Source organism: Diadema setosum, chromosome 6 (assembly GCF_964275005.1).
Source record: "Diadema setosum chromosome 6, eeDiaSeto1, whole genome shotgun sequence".
In the NCBI taxonomy this organism is placed as follows: domain Eukaryota; kingdom Metazoa; phylum Echinodermata; class Echinoidea; order Diadematoida; family Diadematidae; genus Diadema; species Diadema setosum.
Window position 1 is genome coordinate 13530067 of NC_092690.1, and position 24219 is coordinate 13554285.

The window sequence follows — 24219 nt, forward strand, 5'->3', positions numbered from 1 at the left end:
CACAGATAGACCGGTATGGTCATGCCTACTGGGATCAGGAGACGCAAATCGTTGATTTCCGAACAGATCGGATCACCTAATTTGTCAGTGGTGACAAATTACAAGTCTAGTTAGGTGATCCGAGTATCCTCTCGGATCACCTTCTGTATCTGTACGGATTCTTTGTTCTTCTTCTTCTTCTTTCTTTATTTCTGGACAAAAGTTGTGTATCTACGTACTCAGAAAGTACTCAGAGTATCAACTTCAAACTCATACCATATATGTATCATGTCCCAAAGACGACAAATTTTATATATCATTGTGATTGGTCAATCGTGACGTCACTATGACGTCATTATATGAAAACACATTCTCACTCATATCTCATTAATGGAATGGAGTTTTTCAATGAAATTTACGTCACATATATTTCAAGTTATGCCCATTCCACTCAATTTCTCAAAATTCATATTTTCTCTTAAAACGTGCGCGTACGCGCGCGTTGAAATATTTGTATGCTCAAATCGAGCTCAAATTTTTTTTGCACACGTTTCAGACCATTTAGAGCATTTTTTGAAAAATTGCAAAAATTGGACGGACGCGTACGTGCGCGCTCATGTACGCACGCACAGCTCATATGCAAGCGAAATTTACCGTTTTTTTACATTTATCGGATGTCTGACATGTCAAGAAATATTTCTACCAAGTTTCAAGTCAATCCGACTCAATATGACGTCATACGGGCCCGTCAAAGTTGAAATTCCGCGCGCGCGTCAATGGCGATATACAGTGCAACAATGCCAAAAAACCGCCAATTTTAAATCCGAATTTACTCGTCAGGATGGACGGTGACCCCCCATTTTCTTTACATATTCTGAAAGCTGATGAGTTGTACATGTTATTTCATGGGTTGGCGATGCTGGAAAAATGATGAAAAGATATCAAATTTCTTAATAAAGTAAAAAAAGCAAATGTTCAAAATGACGTCATCAAATTTCAAGTTCACTCAAGCGTATCTCACTTATTCTTTCGTTGATTTTCGTCCAGATTTCAATATGATGTAGCTTATTTAATGTTCTTTGAAACATGAAATTACAATAATTTGATTGGATAACGGTATCACCTCGTAAAAACGGATTGAAAGTAATCTTGTCAAATTTGACCAATTTACGTGTTATCTCTATGGGAGTGCAGTTTTTCTGGAAATGAAAATTGACATGACTATCTTTATCGAGCACTAGCTCACTTAAGCTTCGGTAAATTTCTCCCAGATTTTAATATGTTGTAGCTGAGACTTTACGCTACCGGAAGTGTGCCCTTTGTTTTTTCATACGATGTCAGAATCACGTCAAAAAATTGGGTTGAAATTCAGGCTTATCTTCGATGTATTGAGATATTTCTTTCTTTCTGCAACTTTCTTTGCAATAACTCAAGAAAAACAGCCTCTATCACTTCTATATTTTGAACTTGTTTAGTTCATGTCACGTGAATTATTTCATAAAATAACAACTACTTGATCAGACACCATCTTGGGTATGTCAATAAGGGTCAAAGGTCATAAGTGTTTCACCCTGTATCTTAGTGAATACATGTCCTATCTTTCCCATATTTTGCACACGCAAAGACCATGTTACAAGGATCATTTCACAAAATAACTACTTTTTACTCAGATGCCATCTTGTCTGTGCAAATTGAGGTCAAAGGCTATATGTACTTCTTTTTGTATCTTCGTTATGACGTGTTATCTCTATGGGAGGGAATTTTCTTTAATATGAAAATTGACATGATTGTCTTTATCGAGCACTAGCTCACTTACCCTTCGGTGAATTTCTCCCAGATTTTAATATGTTGTAGCTGAGACTTTGCGCTATCGTTTTGTTGCCTTCGTTTTTTCATACGATGTCGGGATCACGATAAAAAATTGGTTGAATTTAAAGCTTATCTTCTATGTATTGAGATATTTCTTTCTTTCTGCAACTTTCTTTGCAATAACTCAAGAAAAACACGCCCTATCACCCCCATATTTTGCACATGTTTAGTTCATGTCTCGTACATTATTTCCTAAAATAACAACTAATAGATCCGACAACATCTTGGGTATGTAAATTAGGGTCAAAGGTCATAAATGTTTCATCTTGTATCTTAGTGAATACCTGTCCTATCTTTCCCATATTTTTCACACGTATAGACGATGTCGCGAGAATCATTTCACAAAATAACCACTATTTCATCAGATGCAATCTTGGGAGTGCAAAGGTGGGTCAAAGGTCATATGTATTCATTGCTGTATCTTCGTTATTCAGTGTATACAGAATTTGGTACCAAAGATGGCAGATATGACTCCCTTTTCTAAATGAGAATGCAAACATCACACGGCCAATGTCTCTAAACACAGATGAAACTTGTATGGTCATGCCTATTGCGATCAGGACTCGAATCATTGATTTAAAAAAAAATCGGATCACCTTAATTTGTCAGTGATGACAAATTACAATCTCTAGTTAGGTGATCCGAGTATCCTCTCGGATCACCTTCTGTATCTGTACGGATTCTTTGGGTGTTCTTCTTTTTCTTCTTCTTTATTTCTCCTCAAAAGTTGTGTATCGATTAGCTCAGAAAGTGCTCTTCCTATCAATGTCAACTTTATACCATATATGTATCATGTCCCAAAGACGACAAATTTTATAAAATCATAGTGATCAGTCGACCGTGACGTCACTATGACGTCATTATATGAAAACACATTTTCATTCATATCTCATTAATGGAATAGAATTTTGCACTGAAATTTACGTCACATACATTTCAACTTATGTGCATTTTACTCATATTCTCAGAATTCATATTTATCTTAAAACGCGCGCGTACGCGCGCGTTGAAATATTTCTATGCTCAGATCGAGCTCAAAATTTTTTTGCACACGTTTCAGATCATTTGGAGCATTTCTTGAAAAATTGAAAAAATTGGACGGACGCGTACGCGCGCGCACATATACGCACGCACAGCTCATGTGCAATAGAAATTTCCCGTTTTTTCACACTTATCGGATGCCTGAAATGTCAGGGAATATTTCTACCAAGTTTCAAGTCAATCCGACTCAATATGACGTCATACGGGCCCGTCAAAGTTGAAATTCCGCGCGCGCGTCAATGGCGATATACAGTGCAACTATGCCAAAAAACCGCCAATTTTCAATCCGATTTTACTCGTTAGGATGGACGGTGACCCCCCATTTTCTTGACATATTTTGAAAGCTGATGAGTTGAACATGTCATTTCATGGGTTGGCAATGCTGAAAAACTGATTACAAGATATCGAATTTCTTACTAAAGTAAAAAAAGTAAATTTTCAAAATGACGTCATCAAATTTCAATTTTACTCAAGCGTATCTCACTTATTCTTTTGTTTATTTTCATCCAAATTTCAATATGTTGTAGCTTATTAAATGTTCTTTCATTCATATAATAACAACATTTTGATTGGATGACGGCATCACCTCGTAAAAAGGGATTGAAAGTAACATTGTCAAATTTGACCAGTTTACGTGTTATCTCTATGGGAGTGCAGTTTTTCTGGAAATGAAAACTGACATGACTATCTTTATCGAGCACTAGCTCACTTATGCTTCGGTGAATTTCTCCCATATTTTAGTATGTTGTAGCTGAGACTTTGGGCTATCGTGAATGTGCCCTCCGTTTTTCCATACGGAGTCGGCATCACGTCCAAAAACATGGTTGAAATTAAAGCTTATCTTCGATGTATTGAAATATTTCTTTCTTTCTGCAACTTTCTTTGCAATAACTCAAGAAAAACATACCCTATCACCACCATATTTTGCACATGTTTAGTTCATGTCACGTATATTATTTCATAAAATAACAACTACTTTATCAGACGTCATCTTGGGTATGTAAATTAGGGTCAAAGGTCATAAATGTTTCATCCTGTATCTTGGTAAATACATGTCCTATCTTTCCCATATTTTGCACACGTAAAGACCATTTTACAAGGATCATTTCACAAAATAACCACTTTTTGCTCAGATGCCATCTTCTCTGTGCAAAGTGGGGTCAAAGGTCATATGTACTTCTTTCTTTATCTTCGTTGTGACGTGCTATGTCTATGGGAGAGGATTTCTCTATATGTGAAAATTGACATGATTGTCTTTATCGAGCACTAACTCACTTACCCTTCGGTGAATTCCTTCCAGATTTTAATATGTTGTAGCTGAAACTTTGCGCTATCGTACGTGTGCCCTTTGTCTTCAAATGGTGTCGGGATCACGTCCAAAAACGTGGTTGAAATTAAAGCTTATCTTCGATGTATTTTCCTATTTCTTTCTTTTTCCAACTTTCTTTGCAACAACTCAAGAAAAACAGCCCCTATGACCCCCATATTTTGCACATATTTAGTTCATGTTACGTACATTATTTCATAAAATAACAACTACTTGATCAGACACCATCTTGTGTATGTAAATTAGGGTCAAAGGTCATAAATGTTTCATCCTGTATCTTGGTGAATACATGTCTTATCTTTCCCATATTTTGCACACGCAAAGACCATGTTACAAGAATCATTTCACAAAATAACTACTTTTTGCCCAGATGCCATCTTGGGGGTGCAAAGTGGGGTCAATGGTCAAATATACTTCATTCTGTATCTTCGATAGTGTATACGGAATTCGGTACCTAAGATGGCAGGTCTGAATCCCTTTTCTAAATGAGAATCCAAATATCACACGGCCAATGTCTCTAAACACAGATGAAACCTATATGGTCATGCCTATTGCGATCAGGACTCGAATCATTGATTAAAAAAAAATCGGATCACCTAATTTGTCAGTCTTGACAAATTCCGAGTCTAGTTAGGTGATCCGAGTATCCTCTCGGATCACCTTCTGTATCTGTACTGATTCTTTGTTCTTCTTTTTAATCTTCTTTATTTCTGGACAAAATTTGTGCAGAGGTTAGCTCAGAAAGTGCATTGCCTCTCAATGTCAAACTTATACCATATATGTATCATGTCGCAAAGACGACAGCGCAAGTAAAATCATAGTGATCAGTCGACCGTGACGTCACTATGACGTCATTATATGAAAACACATTTTCATGCATATCTCATTAATAGAATGGAATTCTTCAATGAAATTTACGTCACACATATTTCAAGTCAAGTGAATTCTACTCATATTCTCAGAATTCATTTTTATCTCAAAACGCGCGCGTACGCGCGCGTTGAAATATTTGTATGCTCAAATCGAGCTCAAATTTTTTTTGCACACGTTTCAGACCATTTGAAGCATTTTTTGAAAAATTGAAAAAATTGGACGGACGCGTACGCGCGCGCACATATTCGCACACACAGCTCATATGCAATAGAAATTTCCCGTTTTTTTACATTTCTCGGATGCCTGAAATGTCAAGGAATATTTCTACCAAGTTTCAAGTCAATCCGACTTAATATGACGTCATACGGGCCCGTCAAAGTTGAAATTCCGCGCGCGCGTCAATGGCGATATACAGTGCAACGATGCCAAAAAAATGCCAATTTTAAATCCGATTTTACTCGTCAGGATGGACGGTGACCCCCCATTTTCTTTACATATTCTGAAAGCTGATGAGTTGAATATGTTATTTCATGGGTTGGCGATGCTGGAAAAATGATTAAAAGATATCAAATATCTTAATAAAGTAAAAAAAGTAAATTTTCAAAATGACGTCATCAAATTTCAAGTTCACTCAAGCGTATCTCACTTATCCTTCGCCAATTTACACCCAGATTTCAGTATGTTGTAGCTTATTATATGATCTTTCATTAATGTAATTACAACATTTTGATTGGATGACGGCATCACCTCGTAAAAATGGATTGAAAGTAATATTGTCAAATTTGACCAGTGTACGTGTTATCTCTATGGGAGAGCAGTTTTTCTGGCAGTGTTTAATTGACATGACTCTCTTTTTCGAGCACTAGCTCACTTATGCTTCGGTGAATTTCTCCCAGATTTTAGTATGTTGTAGCTGAGACTTTGGGCTATCGTAAGTGTGCCCTCCATTTTTTTCATACGATGTCGGCATCACGTCGAAAAACTTGGTTGAAAATGGCACGAGGCTTCGATGGAGCGTCATTTTGCTTAATACACAGGGCCTATGGAGAATGAAATAGGTCATTGCGTAGCGCATCCGACTCGTAATCCTAAGGTCCCTGGTTCGAGGCTCACCCCTGCCAATATTTTTTTTTATTTTTTTAAACACTTTTTTTCTTCTTTTTCTTTAGTTAATCGTAATCTCCCTTTCCTTACTTTATCTTTTTCTGATTTTTTTATGCTTCCCCTTCAAATTTCTATAAAATAACATAATTTTTTCTTTATTTTTCCTTCTTTCTACTTTCTGTGCAATAGATGAACAACAACAATGGCTATCAATCCCATATTTTGCACATGTTTAGTACATGTCACGTACATTATTTCATAAAATAACAACTACTTGATCGGACACCATCTTGGGTATGTAAATTAGGGTCAAAGGTCATAAATGTTTCATCCAGTATCTTGGTGAATACATGTCCTATCTTTCCCATATTTTGCACACGCAAAGACCATGTTACAAGAATCATTTCATAAAATAATCACTTTTTGCTTAGACGCCATTTTGGGTGTGCAAAGTGAGGTCAAAGGTCAAATATACTTCATTCTGTATTTCCATTAGTGTATACGGAATTCGGTACCAAAGATGGCAGGTCTCACTCCCTTTTCTAAATGAGAATCCAAATATCACACGGCCAATGTCTCTAAACAAGGATGAAACCTTATGGTCATTGCCTATTGTGATCAGGACTCGAATCATTGATTAAAAAAAAAAAAAAATCGGATCACCTAATTTGTCAGTCTTGACAAATTCCGGGTCTAGTTAGGTGATCCGAGTATCCTCTCGGATCACCTTCTGTATCTGTACTGATTCTTTGTTCTTCTTCTTCTTTTTCTTCTTCTTTCTCCGCAAAAGTTGTGTATCGCTAATCTATTGAAAGTCCTTTTCCTATCAATGTCAAAATTATACCATACATGTATCATGTCCCAAAGACGATCCTCCTAATAAAATCATAGTGATTAGTTGACCGTGACGTCACTATGACGTCATTATATGAAAACACATTCTCAATCATATCTCTTTAATGGAAAGAAAAGTTTCAATGAAATTTATGTCACATATATTTCAAGTCAAGCGCATTCTACTCATATAATCAAAATTCATAGTTTCTCTTGATACGTGCGCGTACGCGCGCGTTGAAATATTTGTATGCTCAAATCGAGCTCAAATTTTTTTTGCACACGTTTCAGACCAATTGGAGCATTTTTTGAAAAATTGAAAAAATTGGACGGACGCGTACGCGCGCGCACATATACGCACCCACAGCTCATATGCAATAGAAATTTCCCGTTTTTTCACATTTATCGGATGCCTGAAATGTGAAGGAATATTTCTACCAAGTTTCAAGTCAATCCGACTCAATATGACGTCACACGGGCCCGTCAAAGTTGAAATTCCGCGCGCGCATCAATGGCGATATACAGCGCAACAATGCAAAAAAAATGCCAATTTTGAATCCGAGTTTACTCGTCAAAATGGACGGTGACCCCCCATTTTTTTTACATATTCTGAAAGCTGATGAGTTGTACATGTCATTTCATGGGTTGGCGATGCTGGAAAAATGATGAAAAGATATCAAATTTCTTAATAAAGTAAAAAAAGTAAATTTTCAAAATGACGTCATCGAATTTTAAGTTCACTCAAGCATATCTCACTTATTCTTTTGTTGATTTTTATCCAAATTTCAATATGTTGTAGCTTATTAAATGGTCTTTCATTCATATGATAACAACATTTTGATTGGATGAAGGCATCACCTCGTAAAAAGGGATCAAAAGTAACATTGTCAAATTTGACCAGTTTACGTGTTATCTCTATGGGAGTGCAGTTTTTCTGGAAATGAAAACTGACATGACTATCTTTATCGAGCAATAGCTCACTTATGCTTCGGTGAATTTCTCCAATATTTTAGTATGTTGTAGCTGAGACTTTGGGCTATCGTAAGTGTGCCCTTCGTTTTTTCATACGCAGTCGGCATCACGTCCAAAAACTTGGTTGAAATTAAAGCTTATCTTCGATGTATTGAAATATGTCTTTGTTTCTGCAACTTTCTTTGCAATAACTCAAGAAAAACATACGCTATCACCACCATATTTTGCACATGTCTAGTTCACGTCACGTACATTATTTCACAAGATAACAACTACTTGATCAGACTCCATCTTGGGTATGTAAATTAGGGTCAAAGGTCATATATGTTTTATCTGGTATCTTGGTGAATACATGTCCTATCTTTACCATATTTTGCACACGTAAAGACCATGTTACAAGGATCATTTCACAAGATAACCACTTTTTGCTCAGATGCCATCTTGTCTGTGCAAAGTGGGGGTCAAAGGTCATGTACTTCTTTTTGTATCTTCGTTATGACGTGTTATCTCTATGGGAGGAAATTTTTCTAGATGTGAAAATTGACATGATTGTCTTTATCGAGCACTAGCTCACTTAACCTTCCGTGAATTTCTTCCAGATTTTAATATGTTGTAGCTGAGACTTTGCGCTATCGTCAGATGCCTATATTGGGATCAGGACTCAAATCATTGATTAAAAAAAGATCGGATCACCTAATTTGTCAGTCTTGACAAATTCCGAGTCTAGTGTTAAACTTCCCGTTGTCACAAAAAGTTCTTTCTCCTCAAATGTTGTGTAGAGGTTAGCTCAGAAAGTCCTCATCCTATCAATGCCAAATTTATACCATATATGTATCATGTCCCAAAGACGACAAATCTAATAAAATCATAGTGATCAGTCGACCATGACGTCACTATGACGTCATTATATGAAAACACATTCTCACTAATATCTAATTAATGGAATGGAATTTTTCAATGAAATTTACGTCACGTATAGTTCAAATCAAGCTGATTCTACTTATGTTCTCAAAATTCATATGTACCCTTAAGCCGTGCGCGTAAGCGCGCGTTGAAATATTTGTATGCTCCAATCGAGCTCAAAATTTTTTTGCACACGTTTCAGACCATTTAGAGCATTTTTTGAAAAATTGAAAAAATCGGACGGACGCGTACGCGCGCGCGCATATACGCACGCACAGCTCATATGCAATGAAAATTTCCCGTTTTTTCACTTTGATCGGATGTCTGAAATGTCAAGGAATATTTCTACCAAGTTTCAAGTCAATCCGACTCAAAATGACGTCATACGGGCCCGTCAAAGTTGAAATTCCGCGCGCGCGTCAATGGCGATATACAGTGCAACAATGCCAAAAAACTGCCAATTTCAAATCCGATTTTACTCGTCAGGATGGACGGTGACCCCCCATTTTCTTTACATATTCTGAAAGCTGATGAGTTGTACATGTCATTTCATGGGTTGGCAATGCTGGAAAAATGATTAAAATATATCAAATTTCTTAGTAAAGTTAAAAAAGTAAATTTTCAAAATGACGTCATCAAATTTCAAGTTCATTCAAGCATATCTCACTTATTCTTTAATTGATTTTCGTCCAAATTTCAATATGTTGTAGCTTATTAAATGGTCTTTCAGATATATAATAACAACAATTTGACTGGATGACGGCATCACCTCGTAAAAAGGGATTAAAAGTAACATTGTTAAATTTGACCAGTTTACGTGTTATCTCTATGGGAGTGCAGTTTTTCTGGAAATGAAAACTGACATGACTATCTTTATCGAGCACTAGCTCACTTATGCTTCGGTGAATTTCTCCCATATTTTAGTATGTTGTAGCTGAGACTTTGGGCTATCGTGATTGTGCCCTTCGTTTTTTCATACGGAGTCGGCATCATGCCCAAAAACTTGGTTGAAATTAAAGCTTATCTTCCATGTATTTTCATATTCCTTTCTTTCTGCAACTTTCTTTGCAATAACTCAAGAATAACAAGCTCTATCAGCCCAATATTTTGCACATGTTTAGTTTATGTCACGTACATTATTTCATAAAATAACAACTACTTGATCGGGCACCTTCTTGGGTATGTAAATTAGGGTCAAAGGTCAAAAATGTTTCATCCTGTATCTTGGTGAATACATGTCTTATCTTTCCCATATTTTGCATACGTAAAGACCATGTTACAAGAATCATTTCACAAACTAACCACTTTTTGCTCAGACGCCATCTTGTCTGTGCAAAGTAGGGTCAAAGGTCATATGTACTTCTTTCTTTATCTTCGTTATGACGTGTTATCTCTATGGGAGGGAATTTTTCTAGATTTGAAAATTGACATGATTGTCTTTATCGACGACTAGCTCAATTACCCTTCGGTGAATTTCTTCCAGATTTTAGTATGTTGTAACCAATGTAATACTCTTTAAGTTTTGTTAATCAAAGTTTTAATCGGATGATGTCTTCACCACGTGAAAATGGATATAATGTAACCTTGTCAAATTTAACCAGTTTACGTGTTTTCTCTATGGGAGGGAATTTTTCTGGAAATGAAAATTGACATGACGGTCTTTATCGAACACTAGCTCACTTACTCTTTTGTGAATTTCTCCCAGATTTTAATATGTTGTAGCTCAGACTTTGGGCTATCGTGACTACACCCTCCATTTTTTCATACGGCGCCGATATCACGTCAAAAAACTTGGTTGAAATTATCCTTATCTTCGATGTATTGAGATATTTCTTTCTTTCTGCAACTTTCTTTGCAATAAGTCAAGAAAACCAGCCCCTATCACGCCCATATTTTGCACATGTTTAGTTCATGTCACGTACATTATTTCATAAATAACAACTACTTGATCAGACACCATCTTGGGTATGTAAATTAGGGTCAAAGGTCATAAATGTTTCAACCTGTATCTTGGTGAATACATGTCCTATCTTTCCCATATTTTCCACACGCAAAGACCATGTTACAAGAATCATTTCACAAAATAACCACTTTTTGCTCAGATGCACTCTTGGCTGTGCAAAGTTGGGTCAATGGTCAAATATACTTCATTCTGTATCTTCGTTATAGTGTATACCGAATTTGGTACCAAAGATGGCAGACCTGACTCTTTTCTAAATGGGAATCCAAACATCACACGGCCAATGTCTCTAAACACAGATGAAACCTATATGGTCATGCCTATTGCGATCAGGACTCGAATCATCGATTAAAACAAATCGGATCACCTAATTTGTCAGTCTTGACAAATTCCAAGTCTAGTTAGGTGATCCGAATATCCTTCGGATCACCTTCTGTATCTGTACTGATTGTTTATTTCTGGACAAAAGTTGTGCAGAGGTTAGCTCAGAAAGTCCGCAGCCTATCAATTTCAAAATTATACCATATATGTATCATGTCGCAAAGACGACAGATCTTATAAAATCATAGTGATCAGTCGACCGTGACGTCACTATGACGTCATTATATGAAAACACATTTTCATGCATATCTCATTAATGGAATGGAATATTTCAATGAAATTTACGTCACATATATTATAAATCAAGTGAATTCTACTCATATTCTCAAAATTCATTTTAATCTCAAAACGCGCGCGTACGCGCGCGTTGAAATATTTGTATGCTCAAATCGAGCTCAAATTTTTTTTGCACACGTTTCAGACCATTTGGAGCATTTTTTGAAAAATTGCAAAAATTGGACGGACGCGTACGCGCGCGCGCATATACGCACGCACAGCTCATATGCAATAGAAATTTCCCGTTTCTTTACTTTGATCGGATGGCTGAAATGACAAGGAATATTTCTACCAAGTTTCAAGTCAATCCGACTCAATATGACGTCATACGGGCCCGTCAAAGTTGAAATTCCGCGCGCGCGTCAATGGCGATATACAGTGCAATTATGCCAAAAAACCGCCAATTTTAAATCGGATTTTACTCGTCAGGATGGACGGTGACCCCCCGTTTTCTTGACATATTCTGAAAGCTGATGAGTTGTACATGTCATTTCATGGGCTGGCTATGCTGACAAAATGATTAAAAGATATCAAATTTCTTAATAAAGTAAAAAAAGTAAATTTTCAAAATGACGTCATCAAATTTCAAGTTTACTCGAGCGTATCTTACTTATCCTTTGCCAATTTTCACCCAAATTGCAATATGTTGTAGCTTATAAAATGTTCTTTCATAAATGTAATTACACAATTTTTATTAGATATTGACATCACCTCGAAAAAATGGATTGAAGGTAACCTTGTCAAATTTGACGAGTTTACGTGTAATCTCTATGGGAGTGCAATTTTTATGGAAATTAAAATTGATATGACTATCTTTATCGAGCACTAGCTCACTTATGCTTCGGTGAATTTCTCTAAGATTTTAATATGTTGTAGCTGAGACATAGGGCTATCGTCGGTGTGCCCTTTGTTTTTTCATATGTTGTCGGGATCACGTGAAAAAACTTGGTTGAAATTAAAGCTTATCTTCGATGTATTGAAATATTTCTTTCTTTCTGCAACTTTCTGTGCAATAACTCAAGAAAAACATACCCTATCACCACCATATTTTGCACATGTTCAGTTCATGTCACAAACATTTTTTCATAAAATAACAACTACTTGATCAGACGCCATCTTGGGTATGTAAATCAGGGTCAAAGGTCATACATGTTTCATCCTGTATCTTGGTGAATACATGTCCTATCTTTCCAATATTTTGCACACGTAAAGACCATGTTACAGGGATCATTTCATAAAATAACAATATTTTGCTCAGATGCCATCTTGTCTGTGCAAAGTGGGGTCAAAGATCATATGTACTTCTTTTTCTATCTTCGCTATGACGTGTTATCTCTATGGGAGGGAATTTTTTACATGTGAAAATTGATATGACTCTCTTTATCGAGCACTATCTTACTTATGCTTCTGTGAATTTCTCTCAGATTTTAATATGTTGTAGCTGAGACTTTGCAGTATCAGGACTCGTATCATTGATTTAAAAAAATCGGATCACCTTAATTTGTCAGTGATGACAAATTACAATCTCTAGTTCTTCTTCTTTCTTTATTTCTGGACAAATTTTGTGTATCGATTAGCTCAGAAAGTATTCTTCCTATCAATGTCAAAATTATACCATATATGTATCATGTCCCAAAGACGACGGGTCTAATAAAATCATTGTGATCAGTCGACCGTGACGTCACTATGACGTCATTATATGAAAACACATTCTCAATCATATCTCATCAATGGAATGGAATTTTTCAATGAAATTTACGTCACATATATTTCAAGTTATGCGGATTCTACTCATATTCTCAAAATTCATATTTTCTCTTAAAACGTGCGCGTACGCGCGCGTTGAAAATTTGTATGCTCAAATCGAGCTCAAATTTTTTTTGCACACGTTTCAGACCATTTGGAGCATTTTTTGAAAAATTGAAAAAATTGGACGGACGCGTACGCGCGCGCACATATTCGCACACACAGCTCATATGCAATGGAAATTTCCCGTTTTTTCACACTTATCGTATGCCTAAAATGTCAAGGAATATTTCTACCAAGTTTTAAGTCAATCCGACTCAATATGACGTCATACGGGCCCGTCAAAGTTGAAATTCCGCGCGCGCGTCAATGGCGATATACAGTGCAACGATGCCAAAAAAACGCCAATTTTAAATCCGATTTTACTCGTCAGGATGGACGGTGACCCCCCATTTTCTTTACATATTCTGAAAGCTGATGAGTTGTACAAGTCATTTCATGGGTTGGCAATGCTGGAGAAATGATTAAAATATATCAAATTTCTTAATAAAGTTAAAAAAGTAAATTTTCAAAATGACGTCATCAAATTTCAAGTTCATTCAAGTATATCTCACTTATTCTTAGTTGATTTTCGTCCAAATTTCAATATGTTGTAGCTTATTAAATGCTCTTTCAGATATATGATAACAACAATTTGATTGGATGACGGCATCACCTCGTAAAAAGGGATTAAAAGTAACATTGTTAAATTTGACCAGTTTACGTGTTATCTCTATGGGAGTGCAGTTTTTCTGGAAATGAAAACTGACATGACTATCTTTATCGAGCACTAGCTCACTTATGCTTCGGTGAATTTCTCCCATATTTTAGTATGTTGTAGCTGAGACTTTGGGCTATCGTAAATGTGCCCTTCGTTTTTTCATATGGAGTCGGCATCATGCCCAAAAACTTGGTTGAAATTAAAGCTTATCTTCCATGTATTTTCATATTCCTTTCTTTCTGCAACTTTCTTTGCAATAACTCAAGGAAAACAAGCTCTATCAGCCCTATATTTTGCACATGTTTAGTTTATGTCACGTACATTATTTCATAAAATAACAACTACTTGATCGGGCACCTTCTTGGGTATGTAAATTAGGGTCAAAGGTCAAAAATGTTTCATCCTGTATCTTGGTGAATACATGTCTTATCTTTCCCATCTTTTGCATACGTAAAGACCATGTTACAAGAATCATTTCACAAAATAACCACTTTTTGCTCAGACGCCATCTTGTCTGTGCAAAGTAGGGTCAAAGGTCATATGTACTTCTTTCTTTATCTTCATTATGACGTGTTATCTCTATGGGAGGGAATTTTTCTAGATGTGAAAATTGACATGATTGTCTTTATCGACGACTAGCTCAATTACCCTTCGGTGAATTTCTTCCAGATATTAGTATGTTGTAGCCAATGTAATACTCTTTAAGTTTTGTTAATCAAAGTTTTAATCGGATGATGTCTTCACCACTTGAAAATGGATATAATGTAACCTTGTCAAATTTAACCAGTTTACGTGTTATCTCTATGGGAGGGAATTTTTCTGGAAATGAAAATTGACATGACGGTCTTTATCGAGCACTACCTCACTTACTCTTCTGTAAATTTCTCCCAGATTTTAATATATTGTAGCTGAGACTTTGGGCTATCATCAGTGATTCTCCATTTTTTCATACGACGCCGAGATCACGTCAAAAAACTTGGTTGACATCAAACTTATCTTCGATGTATTGAGATATTTCTTTCTCTCTGCAACTTTCTTTGCAATAACTCAAGAAAAACAGCCCCTATCATCCCCATATTTTGCACATGTTTAATTTATGTCACGTACATTATTTCATAAAATAACAACTACTTGATCAGACACCATCTTGGGTATGTAAATTAGGGTCAAAGGTCATAAATGTTTTAACCTGTATCTTGGTGAATACATGTCCTATCTTTCCCATATTTTGCACACGCAAAGGCCATGTTACAAGAATCATTTCACAAAATAACCTCTTTTTGCTCAGATGCCATCTTGGCTGTGCAAAGTTGGGTCAATGGTCAAATATACTTCATTCTGTATCTTCGTTATAGTGTATACCGAATTTGGTAACAAAGATAGCAGACCTGACTCTCTTTTCTAAATGAGAATCCAAATATCACACGTCCAATGTCTCTAAACACAGATGAAACCTATATGGTCATGCCTATTGCGATCAGGACTCGAATCATTGATTAAAAAAAAATCGGATCACCTAATTTGTCAGTCTTGACAAATTCCAAGTCTAGTTCATTCATGTAGTGCTTTTCCGTCACAGCTCGTCGTAGTGAAGTGCCCCGCGGAACCATAACGTGTTTAAAGAGCGCTGCATAAATCCACACCGATATTATACAATGAATATAAGATTAATGATTACTGTGGACTTACCGCCTGAACGCTTCACGGCTGTCGCGTAGGGTAATCTCTTCATCGGCACCTCCCTGGTAATACCTGTACATCATTGGTTCGATGAACTGCTTGGCATCTCGTTCAAAGTCGTCCACACACATTCTCTTACTCCTAGCCAACATTATGCTTTCCTTCACGGGCGGAACTTTTGCAAAATTTTTCGTCAATCAACAAAATTCACCTGGGTAATGTGTCAACGCTGAAACAACATGGCGTCACCGGCACCAAAACCACTCCTCACCATTTTTGTTGTTGTTGTTGTTGTTGAGTCTCTTTAAACAAACAATTTCCCCCTGTATCAGGTTGTGTGTATCATCTGTAATGTTCACGCACTATCAACATCAATAAAAGAAGAGCGTGTAAGGAACTCGTCGATCCGGAACAGTGAACATACACAGTGGAAGAACTACGTCGAATTATACAGTATGTCCCAATATAATACTGCAGTAAGTCGCCCAAAAAATTACAATCAGATTTTCGCATTGACAACACCCAATATGATCAATTCTTTTAAATGCTACTTCAGGGTCTTAAAATATAACATTTTAGCTGTATTTTGCAGAAAACCCCATTCAATTTGGTTAAGCGGTCACAGAGTCTTAGTGGATTGTTGTAAAGCATGTCATGAGTCTGATTCTTCCAATTCTAGCAATTCAATGCTCTTGTGGGTGAATAATAGACCGAATTTGGACGGAAGATATCCCCGACATCCTCTACAAAATTCCTCATTTCTCTTTGACCACTGAAGCAAATCGAATGGGGTTTTCTGTAAGATGTGGGCAATGAGTTATAGTTTCATACCGTGAATTTGTACTTAGATTGATTCACTATTTTTAAAGATATCATTGCGGAGGGCCCCGTTGTAATTTTTTGGGGGACATACGGTACAGTGTATTAGTACCTTTACTACATCAGGTGCAGACAAGAAAGCGAGAAAACACATTGGTGCACATTATATACCTTTAATTTAATTCAATTCAATTCAATTCAATTCAATTCAATTCAATTCAGTTAGGAAAATTGTTTTGTTTGTATGCATACGTATTACACTGGTAAATTTATTTACCAATTTATTTCTCAAATTGTTAACCTCAGTATCGAGCAAGCTACCGTACCCTTATCTTTAAAGGGACTGTACAGTAGTGGTTGAGGTGGAGATTCATGTTTTGAACATTCCTAAGTGAGATAATGAGAAACCTCTTATGAAATATGAAAGAGCATGTGATTTTAAGAAGGATTCAACGTTTATCTGATGAAAATTGGTTTTCAAATGGCTGAGATATCCCCAAAAGTGATAATAATAAAAGGCGACATGCCCCAACTTTATTAGGATATCTTTGTTTCACCTTGTTTTTGGATATCTCAGACATTTCAAAACCGATTTTTATCTAATAAACTTTTAATACCCCTTAGAATTGCATGCTCTTTGACATCTCATACAGTGGTTTATGAATATCTCGCAAAACGTTAAAAGCTACATCCTCACCCCGACCAGAACTGTACACACCCTTTAAAGAAAGGTCTGATCCGTCCTTTGCTGAAAAAACCTTCATTGGATAAGGAATCATTGACAAGTTATCGTCCTGTATGCAATCTTTCATTTTTGTTCAAGATTTTAGAGAGAGTTGTGTTTTCGAGACTCTCAGACTATATGCTGGAACATGGTCTATTCGATCCTTTACAGTCGGCTTATCGCCCTCACCATAGTGTGGAGACCCTTTTGATAAATGTTTCTAGTTATATTTTAAGGGAAATGGATTCCGGATCCGTCACAGCAATGGTTTTGTTGGATCTGTCTTCGGCCTTCGACACTGTAGATCACAGAATTCTTGTCAATACACTTAGAAGTTTGGGTATCCAGGGACAAGCTCTCGAATGGTTTAAATCATACCTATCACACCATTCACAGTCTGTTCTTTTGAATGGTGTCACATCGTCTTCAAAGCCATTAGGCTGTGGTGTACCTCAAGGCTCTGTTGGCGGGCCCACCCTTTTTTCTATCTAGTTGATCGGTCTGCGGAAAATATTTCAAAGGCATTCTGTTCGGTATCATCTATATGCAGACGACATACAAGTTTTTGTATCTTTTCCACCACATCAAATCCAAGCATCTCATACACTGCGCTGTCTAGAAAATTGCATCATTGATATTGATGCTTGGATGAGGTCTAACTCATTGTTTCTAAACCACAGCAAGTGTGAATTTAGCCTTTTTGGTTCTAAATCTCACTTGAATAAGTTGGATATTAATTGTATTTCGATTGTAGGTAATGATATTCCTCTGTCAAAGTCATGTCGCAATCTGGGTGTTATGTTTGACTCTCACATGGCTATGTCCGATCAAATCACCAACATTTCTAAATCAGTCCGTTATCAATTGCGCAATATTGGTTTTATTCGCAAGTATTTGACTCGCTCTGCCACGGAAAAACTTGTTCATGCACTTATTTCTTCACGCCTTGATTTTGGTAATGGTTTGTTTTTCAATCTACCAAACTCGCAAATTGCCCAATTACAAAAGCTACAAAATGCCGCTGCACGTATTGTTTCTTTGTCAAGTAAACGCAGTCATATCACACCTATCCTGAAGAGTCTTCATTGGTTGCCTGTACAGGAGCGTATTCGGTTTAAGATACTTCTTTTGGTTTATCATGTTATTGAGGGAACAGCTCCTGATTACAATGTTTGTTTGTTTCGTCAATACCAACCTTCACGAACTCTTCGATCCTCAACTTCAGGTCTCTTACATATTCCGTTTTCTAGGAAATCTTGGGGGAACGTGCTTTCGCTCACGCTGGACCAACACTGTGGAATTCACTTCCTCGTGAGCTGAAAGACTCAAGCTCTATAACATCTTTCAGGAGTAATTTAAAATCCTATCTGTTTAGCAGTGCATTTTGAAGACCAGTGTCTTTTGAAGACAGACTTTCATGTCTTTTTTTCTGCTTCTTCATCTTCTTCTATTACTGTGATGTACTTGTATTTTCAATCTGTTTGCTTTGATGTACCTATTGTAAAGCGCCTTGAGCATTTAATCAAAGTGGAGAACGGCGCTATAGAAATTGTATGTATTATTATTATTATTAAATTCATAGAATGAATAAATACACGTACATTGCAATAAACATAGACATAATACATTGATATGGTAGACATACTGGAAATAAACAATATAACATCAGTATCAATATCAGAAGATACAAGTGCCGCATAACAATCAAGTGAATTCAAGTAAATGTAATCTATCTTATTGAGTGTAATATACGAAAAATATACAAATAAATAAAATGTGATTGTACCAATTTAATAACTACATTTAAAACAAGAGACCCGGGGGTCTCGCGCTCACCTGAGTATCGCAAGTCCACCTTCCATGCATTCTTGCAGACTCCGACCACAGAAAATTGGAGACTTTGGGAGGGGGTGGAGAGGGGGCAGCTATGATAGCTGCATGGGGGCTTGTTGTCCATTTGCACACTGGTAAGAACACCTGTCAAGTACTTTCTGTATACATAGAAAGTTGGACTATGCAGTTTGGAAAAAAGAAAAGAATTAAAGCTCTATCACTTTTGATGCTATAGTGAAGAATATTATTGAATATTCTGTAATTTGGGAGGTTTGGGTCCCCCTGGGTCCCAAATAGGGTAGCATGGTGCCTGTTCAAACACATTGAGATCTTATTCCCCTATTAAGGAATGCCACTTACCAAGTTTGGTTAAAATCCACAATGGTGTTTTCAAAGAAGATGATAAATGTACAGTTTAGGCCCCCATTAGAACCCCTCCCATCCCCTCCCCTGGGTCCCAAAGGGGGAGGAGGGGGAGCGGGGAGCAACCCTGATTCCACCATGAACAAACTTGAAACTATCATCGATGTACTAACTCATAGCATTGAAGTCAAGCTCTATCACTTCTTGTTCTATAGAGAGAAGAAAATTTCTTAAGATTCCTTCATTTCTAGGGGGTGGTACCCCCTGGGGTCCTAACGTGGGGCATGGTGCCAATTTGAACAAATTGAGATCCTATCTCCGAGGGATGCTACCTATATACCAAGTTCAGTGAATATCGGTCATGGGGTTTTCAAGAAGAAGATGAAAATGTACAATTTAGGCCCCCATTAGGACCATTCCAAACCCCCTCCCTAGGGTCCCAAGCGGGGGGAGGGGGGGGGGGGCACCCCTGATTCAGCCATGAACAAACTTGAAACTACATTTATCAATGTACTAACTCATTGTGTTAACTTAGGTCTATCACTTCTGGTTCTAGAGGATTGTTTTTTTTTTTTTATAAGATTCCTTAATTTTGGGGTGAGGGGGTTGCCCCCCCCCCCCCCGAGGCCCTCCATGTCAGGCATGGTGCGCATAAAAACAAGATCGAATTGAGAACTTGTTCCCCCCCCCCCCCTCCTCCCCAAGGGATGCTACCTGCCAAGTTTGGTGAAAATCGGTCATGGGGATTTCAAGAAGAAGATGAAAATGTAAAAAGTTTACGCACGACGCACGACGCACGACGCACGACGTACGACGGACGACGCACGACGGATGAAGGGCAATCATGATCAGAGCTAAAAAAACAAAGAGAAAAAGATGCTCCTTTCGTGACACTGATCTAAAAGGTGTTAAGTTGCACCCGTAAGGGTGCTGCCAGTGTTACATTCGTAATAAAGATGCTAAGTTGAACCCATTTGTTTTTTGTCTCACGTGACATGACTGTGTATTGTAACTTTTTTGCTTAGCAACCTATAATATTAGACTATGAAAGTTACAATCTTCATGAAATAAGCATACTATGATCATGGTTGTAATGAATCGCCCTTTCATTCATTATCTATTGATCAATCAATATTAGAAAAAAAAAAACCCTTGCCTACTGTTCTTAATAGCACAAAAAGGGCGCGTCTCAAAATGGCTTTCTATTCTGCTATACGCTCTACAGAATATCATTTTTTTTTTCTGCATTAAGAGCCTATGCATCCATCTGTAGTCAAAATGTTGTTCCCATTGCATCATTGAATCATTATGGCAAACGTAAGTGTACAGATGTATCATTAATGCTATACATTATCATCATGCGCAGAGCACGAGTGACCAAACTCAACCAATCCAGTTTTGTATTTTTGTTTTCGAGCAGACGTGGTCATACGGACGGAGATTGGGAATCTCTCAATCACATCACCATTTTGCATCTTCGTATGCGTACAGGAGAATCGAATGCTTTGTCTGAATTCATTATTTCAAATCATTCACCACGTACATGAGCGCTGGCACAGTGATTGATTGATTGATTGATTGATTGATTGATTGATTGATTGATTGATTGATTGATTGATTGATTGATTGATGTTATTTTTGCATTTATTTTTCATACATAAATGTAATACATTGTACTTGAATAAAGTCAATTAAACAACCTAACTGACTACAGTATTATTTGCATTTAGCAGTTGAAACAGGGAAATGCCTAATTCCAAATAATCACTGTTTGCCACTCACGAGGGAAGCTTTCTCCACAGAGCGCTCGAAAACTCCAAGATAATAACAAGGAGGTTTAAGAGATGGAGTTCCAACTGGCTGTAATTATTCAAACAGTTGTCACTTTTCTATTGATGTACAAAAGAATTCCACAGGTGCATCTTTGCCTTTGGTGGCGGGGTTTGATGCCGCCGTCTTGCTGAGCAATCTGAAGATTAATTTTGAACGTGAACTTAATGTTGGCTATATTTTGCTTGTTTATCTATTAAATGAAACGAAATCTCACTCAATGATAAAGCTCATTAAACAAAGGTCAATCCCTTCAAAGAATATGTGCAAAAGTGTAAATCAGAGCTGTATCATGTGAAAGTGTTTAAAACTGTACCCTCCCCGAAAGCCGGTTTTATCACTTTTCCACTTAATTCCTCCAAATAAAACTGATATGGAATAATCTTCGAGTATAATTCTATATTAATAGATATATCAGATTAGTGGCCGGGCACGGCCAGTCGAGTAATTTTCATTTTCATTTCATCACTTTTTGCGCAATTTCTATTCGCGCATCCCTGTGTCTTTACCATTATATACCACCTATCTTTTATAAGTAGGGATGGCGAAAAGCGATTACCATCACAAAGACATATTTTCGTTAGAAAGTGGCTGATGATTATGCAATGAGACATGAGTCAATTGTCTTCCTATCTGCGCGGCAGATCTAGTTTGCCACATGCTTCAAATACTTTCGAGTGGCGGCATCAAACGTTACTTCAAAGGAAATACGACAGTTGTGACTCCATTCTCTTGAACCTCCTTGATAATAACAATTATAAAGCACGGTATGCACAGTTCGCTTGGTTGCGGCTCGTTCTGGTTCATTTTTGAGCGCTCGAACGCACCCTTTGAGGGTCTATAACCTCAAACTTCTTTGTAGCGCTGCACAGAGGATTGCAATGCTGGCTTAGTCTTTATTGTCAGTGAGACTAGGCTCCAAAAATGATGGCTCCAAAGAATGTACACACCACATGAGTCAACTTCAACAATAAGTATATGGCAGCATTCTTTGTTTTGCTAAAACCCGTTATGTCACGGCCTACTGGCTGCACTGTAAACAAGATTCACTATGGCACTGACGCCAACCTCACGTTCAAGGCGATTCTCTGGTATGGAATGTGTACATATTTCAACCTTGAGTGAGCAGTCAACTACAATCTCAGTGACTTTTGAAAGGCGGCCATTTTATTAAGCCTCGGTTACACCGGAACTGAATCAGCTGCGAATCTACCCAATACACGAATTCGGGTGGATTCGGAAGCATTTTGTTCTCCTTCCCCGAATGGGCTATAATTCGGGAGGGATTCTGGAACATTCTGGAACATTCGTGGAGGGATTCGGGGAGACATTCGGCCCATCCTGGGCAGATTCGGGCCTATTCGCATCATTAGAGGATATGGCTCGAATCCTCTGGCTAAATAGACCCGAATATCACGAATACAGCCAAATCTGCTCAGAATGCCACGAATATCTCCCAGAATCCATCCGAATCGGTACCCGAATGCAGAGCAGAATGCCGGCGAGTGAGCCGAATAGGCCAGAATACGGCCGAATAGGTCAAATGAGCGGCCAGAATGACCCGAATGGCCTCGCGAATATAGCCAGATTGGCTATACGCGTGCAGGGAGGCCTCGTATTCGTTCCGATTCGGGCCACATTCGGCTCGATTCTGGCTATATTCGGCTCGATTCTGACCACCATTTGGGTTGGCATTCGGCTTTATTCGGCATGCCCAAAATTGATTAGGGTCAATTCTTGGCAATTCTGCTCTGATTCAGGACCTCTTCGGAACCTATATTCGTCTCCGATTCGAGGAGCTCCCCGAATCAGAGACGAATAAGTTCCGAATCCACTGAATCCATTCGATTCAGGCCATATTCGGGCAGAATTTGTCCTAAACTATTCGGGAGAATTCGGTTCTGCTGTAACCCTGGCTTTAGATGTGTGCTAGCTCATGTATGACTGAACAGATCATTCTCATTTTAACACAGAATTTAGCTAGTTATTGAATTGAATTGAATTGAATTGAATTGAATTGAATTGAATTGAATTGAACTGAACTGAATTGAATTGAATTGAATTGAATTGAATTGAATTGAATTGAATTGAATTGAATTGAATTGAATTGAATTAGACAATAATGTAGAAATAGCCCGGTCAAATTCTTTCACTCAAAACTGCTTCGTTAAAAAAGTTACGTTACTTTGATCGGGTAGATCGGGGTAGGCCTGGTTAATTTATTGTTGTGTGTATTTCATATGGTAACATCGTTCGAGTTTGTTTTGAGCCCGACTAACCAACTCTAGCTGCTTCAAAGACGTTGAAGTGTTAAACATGTGCATGACTGTATACACATTGCTTTTGTTTTGGTTGTGTACATAATGTAAACTTCTTACTTCTTGTGCTAAATAAATTTGATTGCATGGAATTGAATTAGGGGAAATCGCAACATTAAGAATAAATTCTTTATTTCTTCTATAAAAAAAAAACTTCAACTTTGCATCACTTACTGACATCCAGCCACACAAATACACATCTACACAAACACTCATGATCATCTAAGGTGTTTTCAGAAAGGGTTTTTTTTTTTTTCGCTCTCGACTTTTAAATACTCTCGGTTTGAATTCACTTCCTGTATTCGTGACTTTTCTTCAAATTTAACCAGAAAGATTGTTAATATCTAATGCACATTGGATTAGGAACGTATGAAATGTACATGATTAAGAAAACATCAATGCTTCAATATACACTTGGGTTTACTAAAAGAGTTGTTCCTTTTTGTTCTGTATTTACCTTTGTGCATTGGACCTCATCTATATTAGAATATATAAGAATATCACTACTGTATACATTCATTTTTTCTAAATCTTGTTAAGGATAGAAGGAACCTGTCTCGACTAAAACTGTTGGTACCTATTGGTTTCATTTGACATAACATTATCCTTATGATATACTAGCACTCT

At 37.3% G+C, this 24219-nt stretch overlaps 1 protein-coding gene across 1 annotated transcript in view; it reads right to left on the reverse strand.

Annotated features, from left to right (window-relative positions):
* LOC140229548 (2-Hydroxyacid oxidase 1-like) overlaps positions 1-15857 on the reverse strand; it is an 88530-nt gene extending 72673 nt beyond the window's left edge. Inside the window, exon 1 of the mRNA XM_072309795.1 lies at positions 15715-15857. Coding sequence (XP_072165896.1) covers positions 15715-15857 — 143 coding nt within the window. The remainder of the gene's footprint in view (positions 1-15714) is intronic.
* Positions 15858-24219: the final 8362 nt, after the last annotated feature.